Below are 10,180 nucleotides of genomic sequence, written 5' to 3'. Positions count from 1 at the left end.
CCAGCGCCTGCCCAGGTGGTGTGGTCCCTCGGTACGAGCGCACTGTTTTCGATGGCACTCCTGGTTGACCAGCCTCTGCCAGCTCCACACCCAGGCCTGGCAGAACATGAGGACCCCACGCAGGCGCCCACACTAGCCCGCCCTAAGCACCCTCGGGCAGATCCAGCAGCCACCGAACCCTGAGGGCAAGTTCACATCAGGGGCTTCTTGCCCTCCTGGTCCCTTGAACTTGGGCGGGGGGGGGGGGGGTGCTGGGTCTCACCCTCCTCCCCTGGAGGGCCCTGGGCATCTCCCTGCCGCGTTGCCAGTTCTTCACACAGGAGTGGTGGGGCAGCCTTGCCAGTCCAGAGGGGCTGTTACCACCTCCCCTCAGTGGGTGCCTCTGACCCCACATTTATATAAGGAGCCTACACAATACAGGCTTGAAGGAGCAAACAGACCTGTTTGTAAGTATTAATGCCAGCCACCAAAGCACCTGGTGAACTGTGAAGCCCACAGTGGCTGTCTCCACGCCCACCTGCCCCTGCCTGCTGACAAAGGTCTGGGCGGGGGAAGTGGAGTTGGGTCTGCCCGAGGCCGGGGTTTCCCGCACAGGAATTTTCATACTCCAGCCTTTTGGTGATCAAATCCTGGCTGACTTGGGTGGGCTGAAGTAGCCGATGCCCCAGCCTTCCCCTAATGCACATGCACCAGGCACCCCCATTCTGGTGGCTGATGCCAGGGAGGGGAGTGGGTCCCTGGCCTCACCGGTTAGGAGGCAGGTATGGAGGCAAGGGCTTCCAGGAGGAAGTGGCGTTCAGGCTGGGGCAGTGTTGGCCCTTGGACAGGGGTCCTAGGATAACTGGGTCCCTGGTGGGAGCTGCAGTTGGATGCTTCTCAGAACAGAGCTGGTTGTGACCCACAGATGTCCCTCAACCTACCCTGGGCTCTGTCACCTTTGCACTCTTGTCACCCAGGGCCAGGTCAGCAGGTTGTGTGTGTGTGTGGGTGCCGTCAAAGGTGCTGCGAGCAGGGTGGGCTGCAGCACACAGGTAACCACCATGGCTCAGGTCCTGGCTCCTGACCTCCCAGCTGGGCAGACTGCTCAGCTCCCAAGGTTGCAGGTGGAGCCAACGGCAGTAGGTCCCCGTGGGGTTGATGAGAAGGTGACGAGCTCTGAGGGGTCGGGAGCAGTAAGCAGCAGCTGAAGGTGGAAGAAGTCGGGTTATGACGGGCTGTGGGTCACAGGGTTGGCTGCTGACTGGTGGATCGAGCAGGGCTGGCTATAGTGTATGCTCTGAGCCAGGGACCAATGGATGGCATTGTTCCTGTCACAGCCAAAAACTCAGGTGCAGGAGCAAGGGGGTTGGAGAGGAGGAGACCCTTTTAACAACCACCCCAGTGCCTCACAAAGTGTGAGCTTCCTGTCCCCACAACTTTAGGCTCAGCTGGGTCAGAGGTCTTCATTCCCGGAGGGAGGCTTCCATCGGGTGACACACCATGTCCCCTGCTGGCGAGGCTGGCGCCACCTCAGACCAGAGGCATTGGGCAGAGCAGGGGTTACTCTGCAGGTTGGAGTGACTGACTGATCCTGACTTTCAAGGGACAGTGGGGTTTGCTGCTGCTCTGTGGGGCTTGGAGGGACATGCTGGGGCTCAGGACACTCCTGATGCCTCTTGGGTTGTGTGGGAGGGGACACAGAGGGCAGAGCACGAATGCAGGCACCGCCACTCAAGGCCCTGCAGGGCGAAGGTGTGAGGGGACATGGAAGGAGAGGCAAAGGGAAATGAGACACCAGCTACGGTATTTCATTCATTATCACGTGCTGTATTTGTATATATTAAGCAGGAGCTATATTATCTGAAGTTCGCCCGCGTTGCCCGGTTTCCCCCCCACTCTCTCATTTAAGTGTTGATGGTGATGAAGTTTCTGCTCTAGTCTAGGCTGTCGGATGCCCAGGTGAGGTGCATGTGAGCCAGAAGTGAACAACTCAGACGCATGGGCGGCCGTGCCTTGCTGGCATGCAGGTGGCTGTGCTGCTGCTGAAGCTGGGAGGTAAATAAGCGGAGGTGGGCATGGACGCTGAGAGCCCAAGGCCACCACGCTGGCAGGTCTGCCACACAGCCTCACACCGTTGCCCACATGTCCCAGAAGCTACAAGTCTGGAAATCATGGGCGCTTTCCAGGCAGATCCCATGCTGGGTTCTGAGGCAGGACCCGTGTGAGGTGGGGGAACAGCCACTATGGCTCAAGCAGGTGGCAGGCGCACGACTTTGCCCGCAGCCCCGCGTGTCCTCGCAGAGTGTCCCACATCAGAGTGGCCGGCAGCCAGAATCGGTGCTGGGTCTCTGTGACTCCGGAACTCCCCCAGCTGCTGACCTGGGCTGCCCTGCCTCGACCTCCCTGTACTGGCTTTCTGCCTGCAATTTAAGTGGTTTTCACTTTCCTGACCAAGCCCTGCCTGATAAACTGAGGCTGACCTGGGAGGGACAGTGCCCAGTCTCCTCAGTGGACAACGCCCCCCCTCCGCCCCCACTCGCGGTCAAATGAGCGGCATTTCAGGAAGATGCGGAAAATGAAAACTTCGTGAGGAAAGGCCACCTCCCGTCAGTGCAGGAACTGCCTCTTCCCAGGAAACTCCCAGCGCCCGCTTTGGGGCTGGGCTGACCAACCAGGGCTCACAGACCCGAGGGCTCCCCGGGCAGGCGGGACCGGGACCGCGACCGCAGGGCCTCCTCATATTTCTGAAGCTGAGACCAGAAACCAGGGTTGGGCTCGGCCACGGGGCGGGCGCTCTTCACGGTCTGCAAACGACGGGATTAAGCTCATCGCTGCGCAGCGCTCCCTGCAAAGTCCCCAAATGCCCCCGACGCCCGCGGGCCTGCCCCAGGGGTGTGCCCCGCCCCTGCCTAGAGCCCCGCCCCTTCGGGGTCGCCTGCCCCCACGCATGCACCCCGCCCGGAAGGCCCGCCCCTCCGGCCCGGAAGGCCCGCCCACCTGGAAGGCCTGAGCCAGGCTGAGGCCGCGATGCCGCATGAGGTAGGCGGTGCAGACGGCGGCCGAGCGGCTGCGGCCGTTCTTGCAGTAGACGAGGCAGGCGCCGCCGGCGCGCACCGCGGCCTCTATGGCGGCACAGGTGGGTTCCAGGTGCGCCAGCAGGTCCTCGGCTGGGTCGTCGAACACGGGCACGCGCAGCTCGGCTACGCCGGGTGCTCGCGGGCCGGGCTGCTGACGCGAGACGTTGACGCACAGGGTGACGCCTGCCCGCGCCAGCAGCTCCGACGCGGCCGCGGCGCGTGCGTTCCCGAGGAAGAGCGAGGGGGCGACGTGCGCGAACGGTGGCGGTATCGACGGGGCAGCCTCAGTTGCCCCGGGGCGTCCGGCTCGCCCCGAGTCCATGACCCGCGCCTGGCCCTGGGTTCTATTTTGGGCCGTCGGGCTGTCAGCCGGGCGCCCCCGGGTCCTAAAGGCCTCCGAGGGCTGCCCCTGGCGGGCCGCGTCCGGCCGATAGTGGCCCCTCCTCTGATTGGCTACGGATAGAGAGGGCAGCCATTGGCTGGGCTCCTGGCCCTCGGGGGAGTCGGATTGGCGGTAGCCAGGTGGGCGGAGCCTGGCAGCCGACCTGCGGGGCGGAGCTTCCAGAGCTGCAAGTGTGGGTCCCTGCAAGTCCTGGGGGTTTCACTGACGTGGACACCTGCCTGGCAGCCCGTCCGGCTCTGCCGACCAGTAGGGCTCCAGCAGGGCTCGGGAAGGTGGGCTTCTTCTCAAGCTGGGGCTGCCGTGTAGAGGAGCAGGGGGCCCTTGTCACGAATTCCCATCCGGACACCGATCAGCATCGTCATCGTCTTGCTGATAAACCGGCTGGTTTCGTGTGTTCTTAGTCACCACTGCTGTAACAGGCTGAGGTGCCCTGTAGTACAGCTTTATGTTTATTCCTCTTGGTCATCTGCTTCCTAATAAACTGCACTTTGAAATTGCTGCATTTTCCCCTTTTATTGTAAAACATGGTCCACATAAAGCCGTTTACCATGAACTTTTCTTCATTTCTTCCTAGACCAGTATTTTTGTTGTTTTTATTTTTCTAGTTATTAACTTTCGGGTCATCACTGTAACTTAAAAAAAATTAATATCAATGTCCACACAGTTGCCTCTTCAATAAGATTCAATAAGAAGACCTCTTCAATAGATGTTTCTGATATCCAGTGTCTTTCAGGGAGTGGTTTCATTGAAAAGTAACTTGCAGCCTTGCATATATTTAGTTATTGCAATTTCAATTTTATTCTAATAGTAAAATTTTTTTCTGCTGCAGCTCCATTGTTTACTTAAGATTTGCAATCCATTCCACCAGAAATTATTCTCCAGTACCGACCCACCCCCACAACCTAGTAACATAGATCTGACAGTGAACCTGTACAATCTTGCTGGGCTGTCTTGATTTTCTCCTTCCAGCTGCAGCCACCAAGCATTGGTAAGGGTCAGATCTTTATTGCAACCTGGGGCTCCCTCCTGACCTAAAGACTCAAATATGGGTCTGTAGCCAGGTGTTCACTGGCTGCAGGTCCAGACATCACCTACAGAGGGCCTCCTAGCATCCATTTCCTTCTTCCTCTGTCCTAAGGACAGACAGACTCAGACTTTCCTGGGGTGGAGAGGGAATGGAGTTCCCATTTTCCTGAGTTCATGGGAGCCATCCAACTAGGAGATGTCCCTGTCCCCCAGCTCCAGATGTGGGCCCTGATTACCTCCAGCCAATCAGTAAAGCTGTTCCCCCATGATTGCTACTTGGGCTCCCATGAACCAAGGAGGGGAGAGGAGCTTGGAAGTCTCGGTTCTTTCCTTGTGACCACAAGGGGAAGGCAGCCTTGGGGGAAAGCAGAGATGAGAGGAACTGGGTCTTTGATGACATTGTTGGGCCACGGAATAAAACCAAACCTGAAGACCCTCCTATCCTGGCCTGTTTGGTTTCCTGAGACGACAAATCACCCTTTATTGTTGGGGGATGTTTGAGGTGGGTTTTCTGTTCCATGGCCTAGCTGATGCGGCACGTTCCTTCACATGGTTGAGCTAATGAATTGGTAACAAGTCTCCCTACAGTCTCCCTACGTGTATCAAATCCATTCTCTCCACCTTGATTGCTGCATTTACTTTGGACCACCCTGTCGGGACCTGCTCCAGCTTCTGGAGGGGCGCGAGCCTTCCATCTTCCTAACCAGCCAGAATATGCTTTCTGAAGGAGTGCGTTTCTCAATGTTGGTTCTGACTTATTAGCAAGTTGTGATCCATTAGTGGGTTGTGGAATTAATTTTGTGGGTCATGACCAGTGTTTTATTTTTCAGTGATACGGTAGAGAAAATACCTTAGGGTACATGCATGTAGGAGCACGAGCTTTTCCTGGAAATTTTTTGAGTCATGTTGGTATTGGGTCATGATATAAAATGGGGTCTTACGGTGGCAAAAAGTCTTGAAAGCACACATCCAACTGTACCACCTTGCTTAAAAATATCTTGCTGCTTCGGTCTCTAACCTGTCATTTAAGGTCCCTCCTGCTTTGTCCCTCTAGCATCCTCTTTCTGTATTTGCCTACCCATCACACCAGAGCCCAGTGGTTCTCAAAGTGTGGTCCACCTTTCAGCAACCTCTGGGACCTCGGTAGGAATGCTCGGGCCCATCCCCCCTGTACCTGCTGAAGCAGAAACTCAGGGGGTAGGACCCAGGAAGCTGTGTTTTACCACACTGGGGGGACAGAGCCAGGAGTGCAGTTTCCGGGCTCTCGGCCTCACGTGGAAAGGTGCTGGCTCAGGTAGTAAATGGCCATCAACTGTGACTAGATTGCCATCAGCTGTGGCTAGTTGGCTGTCAGCTGTAACCAGTGAGCCATTGGCCACTAATATAACTGCCGTGGCTATGCTAGCAGCAAATGGGGGCTAGCAAGAAGATGGTGGCTGAGCTAGCAAGAGCGGATTGCAGAGGGAGATTGCAGTTAGCAAGTGAGGTTGGTTGGCAGAGACAAGTGGGCAGCAGGTTGTGGATAGTGTGGCTCCTGCTTCCTGTGTCTCCAATCCAGCCGCCAGCGAGACTATAGTGGTGTGACTCCCCTATCTAGGCTCCGTGAGTGTTCCTTTTTGGCCTCAGCATATCCTGTGTTCTTACATGGGGAGCGGGACCAGAGACCCCGCAGGCCACCCTGCATGACGCACAGCCTCCATGCCATTCTGGCACACAATAAAGTCTGCACCCATCATTCAGTCCATCTAAAAAGTAATTTAAAGCAGGAGTCCCCAAAAATACACCCACTCACTTTACACATTGTATCTTGAACTACTGCGTATCATACATGGTATATCCATTCACTTCGTCAGATGCGTCTCCCTGTGGGTCAGCTCAGTGGTTCTCTGCCTTCCAGCTTCAGTTCCTTTCCTGCCTGTGAACGTCAAAGCACTTGAGAAGCAATCCGAAGGTAGAATCCTTTTGGAATTTTTAAACTGATTTCACCTATAGTCTTTTAGTGTCTCACCTGCACCTAATTGATTGCAATTTTTAAGCAACTTTTCTTTGTTGACTTTTCAAAGCCTTCAACTGACTTTTAATAGAAATGCTATTCTCCTTTATCACATACACAGTGGTATTTCAGTAAATCTTATAAAAGTGATAGTAGGTTCAGCTGGCGTTTTCAGGTTTGCAAACACCATGACTGGTGATACGAGCAGCTAATTTGCTGAAAGCCAGTCGTCCTTAAGATCAGTTTGCTAAATTACTAATTTGTTGAATTTACCAAGTTTATCAATTGAGCAAAAACTTAAAAAACTCATGTTCTTGAATGTTGTCAATGAATATGAACATTCTTATCAAAACATTTTTGAACATATTATTTAGTGTCAATGTAGGACTTGTCTCAATTTGTGGAAATAGGGCTTTTTTATGTTTGTATGCCAGGGTTTAAAAATACCAGTGCATATATAATGAATATAAGCAAAATTTTAGCATTTCATATTGCACGTTTTCCAGTTTCTAGAACACCTTTTCTTTTTGGACCACATTTTAGTAATTAGAATTGTTTTTACCAATCTCACCAAATTGTCAGATTTGCCACAAATAGTTTTCTCTTTAGCTGTTGTTTAGAGTTTTTCCTATTGGGTGATGAATTCATTTCCTAAAGCTACTGTAACAAAGCGCTACAAACATGGCAGCTTAAAACAACAGAAGTTTATTATTCTTTCCTCTGTGTTTGGGTCTCCCAAATCTCCCTCCTAAAAAGGACACTAGTCCACTGGTTTAATCCAGTATGACTTCATTACATCTGCAAAGACTCTATTCCAAATAAGGTCATTAACAGGTACTAGGGTTAGGACTTCAATTTATCTTTTGGGGGGACACCACTCAACCCACAACAGGTCACGGTGTGGTTTAACAGGTTTGTAGGACATTTTGAAGTATTACTTGACTTTTCCTTTCTCTTTTCAAAAATTTTGAAGACACCAGTTTGTTTCAGCTCAGTTTCCCAGACTGCAGTTGAAGGGAGCAGGGGAGAGGCTAGACCTGAGGGCTAAGAATAAGGTGAAGAGAGGGGATCCAGGAACCTAGGTGAGTATGAGGGAGAAGAGAGGTGAATTGGGAGACAGAAATTGCAGGGGAGGAAGACCCCCTAGACCCCTGGAATCCTGGCACAGCTGCCTTAGTCCTGCCAATAGAGCCAACAGGGAAGGGTCTGGGCATCGGCTTTTCATATCCCTTTACCCCTGTTCTAAGGGGCAGTCTGGGATAACCCCAAACCCTGCGCCTTCAGAGAGCCCTCCTCCTCTTTCTGGGAAGCCCCAGCTGCTTCAGTTGCACAAAGCCTTGTGCTGTTTCCCACCCTTGTTTTTGCACACACTACTCCAGTTTCTTGAAATGTGCTTTTTTCAGAGAGCTCCTACGCATCCTCTGAAACCCTACTCTGGAATCTTCTTTCCATAAAGTCTTCCCGTGACCCTGGGTCCAGACATCTAGTCCTTCTCTCCCAGTGACCCCGGTCCCCTATCTCATCTTCCCCCCCCCCCCAGACCATGAGTTCCCCCTCTGTGATTTCCACAGACATTTACTGAACCGGCGAAAACCGGCTTTGGAGTCAGGCCGAGCTTGATTAAATACTGACTACCGCGCCCTAGCGCGTGACTGTGGACAGGTTAATTTGCCCCTCAGTTGTGCCTCAGTTTCTTCAGGTGTCACTTGGGCACATTCCCTGTGCTGTGTTCACGGGGGCGTTGGGAGCATTTTGCGCTCTCTCCTCCAGGGAGCCCTTGACCTAGAGGCTGACCGTCCATCCTCTGCTGGACATCGAGGTCAGTGTCCCGGGTGGAGACGGACGTGCCAGGTCCCCGCGTTCTCGGGGGCTCAGATAGAAGACCAGCACTCGCGGAGGTGCGGGGACGCTGGGTGGCACCGAGTGGGGACAGGGCAGAGGGCCCTGTGAGGTCACAGAGTGGGGGCGTGTCTGGGCACGGCCAGGCGCGGGATTGGAGGAGGCCGCCGTGGGCGGGGCGCCGGTCTCCAGGGAAACCCGACGCTCTCCGCTCCCGCTGCAGAGGCTGGCGAGTGGGGCTGCGCTGCTTTGGCCGCTGCGCTGGGCGGACCCGTTGTGGTGCTTGCGAGCTCTCCGGGCCTCAGTGCGATCCCAAGGCAGGGGCGCGGTAGGATCCCCGCGGGGTCTCAGCGAGTCGAGGTGAGCCTGGTGGGGGGGAGGTTCCCCGAGCTCCGCGGGAGTGCGGTGGAGGCCTATGCGTGGATCCCACTCCCCCTGGGCCGGCACCGCTGTCCTGCGGAGGAGCAGAGGAGGTTTGGGACCCTGCGTGCGTGAGAGACTGTGAATGTGGGCTGAGTGGGGCCGTGTCCCCGCGCCCCGCCCCACCACCCTCACGGGCTGGCTCCTGAGGCCCGCAGGGGAAGGGAGAGCCAGCCGACTGCGGCCCCGCCTCGGGCAGTTGGCCTTGGCACGTCTGACCCCGCCATGTGGCTCTTAACTTGCGGTCGTGGGAGGGTGGCCCCGCTGGCTCGTCCTGTGGTTCCTCCCACCCCACAGAAGGGATAGGAGCACCCTCGGGGCGCTGGCGGAGGTTTCCCCTGGGGTTCCAACAGGTTGAGGGGCCGCGCCCTTGGGCCCAGTGAGCTTGTGGGAGGGGCCCGTTTCTCTAAGGCCAGTGGGGCTGTGGGCGGTCAGTGGGCACCTCCCAGGAGCCCTGGAAGCTAATGTGGGTCTCTGGCTTTGCTTCCAGTTCAAAGACGAGAGACATGGAAGGTGGTTATTCCTCAGCTGGATATTGTGAAGTCGCAAATAATGACCAGCTGGAGGGGAGGAGCAGCAAGTCTGCTGCCTCTGAGGACCCAGGGACCCTGGAGAGCTCCACGCCCTTCGCCAAAAGGTGTGGGGACCCTCTCATAGGGAGGTCTGACTTTGACCCTGGGGACCAGACTTAGCTGGGATCCAGCTTTGGGGAAGGTGTTAAAAACTCGCTAACAGTTTTTTTATCCCTCAGTGAAGTCACATTGTGAGGGGGCGGGTAGGACTCCAACATATGAATTTTGGGGGGGGGGAGCACAATTCAACCCATAATCACAGGTAAGGGAGAAAAAAATCAGAAGCCCCAGAGTTCATCATTGTTGCATGTGGGTGTCTATCCTTCCTGGCTTCTTCCTAGAGACACACACTGACGTGGCAAATAGAGGTTCTTGTGTTTACAGCAGCCGAAGCCCCCTGGGTCAGGCACAGGCTTTAAGCCTCTTTGGCTCACGGCTGGCCTTTGAAAGCCATCTGCTGGCGGGGCTCAGAGTCGGAGGCTCCCCACGCTATGTGAGGCCTGACAGCAGCTCGAGTCTAGACAGACGCCCAGGGGCAGTGTCCCCCAGAGAGGACTTGAGTGGGGCGGGATGCAGAGACGGGTGTGTGTGATAGGGCAGGGGTGGGTCCACTTTAAGTCAGGGCAAGAACAGGGAAGAAGCAAGCCACCCTGGTCCGTGTTTCCTGCCCCTTGCCAAGCGCCCACACATCTACATCCTCTTACCGTCTTAGGCGTCTGCTTGCTGCCCCTCAAGCTGCTCTCAGATCATCCCTTGGCCCTAAGCCCCTCTCCTGTTCAGACCGTTCATGGGTCCATGCAGGTTTGCCCAATGTCGGCCTACTGCCCAGCTCATGAGAGAAGACCCTGCAGGGGGCACCCTGGGCCGGTGG

General features: G+C 55.5%; 2 protein-coding genes across 10 annotated transcripts in view; one reads left to right on the top strand and one right to left on the bottom strand.

Annotated features, from left to right (window-relative positions):
- The window catches only part of ANKMY1 (ankyrin repeat and MYND domain containing 1), a 52,831-nt gene that overhangs the window by 2,213 nt on the left and 40,438 nt on the right, over window positions 1–10,180 (top strand). For 3 of the 9 annotated variants that reach the window (XM_074316120.1, XM_074316106.1, XM_074316091.1), the window contains exons 1-2: window positions 8,154–8,677; window positions 9,228–9,374. The exons of 1 other annotated variant lie outside the window; for it this stretch is intronic. In XM_074316120.1, the coding sequence (XP_074172221.1) occupies window positions 9,244–9,374 (131 nt within the window). In that variant the 5' untranslated portion in view covers window positions 8,154–8,677; window positions 9,228–9,243. Of the gene's footprint in view, window positions 1–8,148; window positions 8,678–9,227; window positions 9,375–10,180 lie in introns of those variants that run through there. 5 more of the 9 variants (XM_074316095.1, XM_074316088.1, XM_074316077.1 and 2 more) reach the window with 5 other exon arrangements.
- Window positions 1,783–3,951, bottom strand: DUSP28 (dual specificity phosphatase 28). Its single transcript, XM_019711664.2, has 2 exons — window positions 2,977–3,951; window positions 1,783–2,783 (listed from the first exon to the last, which is right to left on the bottom strand). The coding sequence occupies exons 1-2, from the start codon at window positions 3,376–3,378 to the stop codon at window positions 2,658–2,660; spliced, it is 528 nt and encodes a 175-aa protein (XP_019567223.1). The 5' UTR covers window positions 3,379–3,951; the 3' UTR covers window positions 1,783–2,657.

Source organism: Rhinolophus sinicus, linkage group LG01 (assembly GCF_036562045.2).
Source record: "Rhinolophus sinicus isolate RSC01 linkage group LG01, ASM3656204v1, whole genome shotgun sequence".
NCBI classification, from domain to species: Eukaryota; Metazoa; Chordata; class Mammalia; order Chiroptera; family Rhinolophidae; genus Rhinolophus; species Rhinolophus sinicus.
This window is presented reverse-complemented; position numbering and strand designations above follow the sequence as displayed.

Excerpts from the sequence above, each read along its gene's own strand:
- DUSP28 (XM_019711664.2), bottom strand. The coding sequence starts at position 3,378 with ATGGACTCGGGGCGAGCCGGACGCCCCGGGGCAACTGAGGCTGCCCCG. Across the intron at positions 2,784-2,976 it reads GCCTGGCTCAGGCCTTCCAG|ACCGTGAAGAGCGCCCGCCC; the intron begins GTGGGCGGGCCT and ends CGTCGTTTGCAG.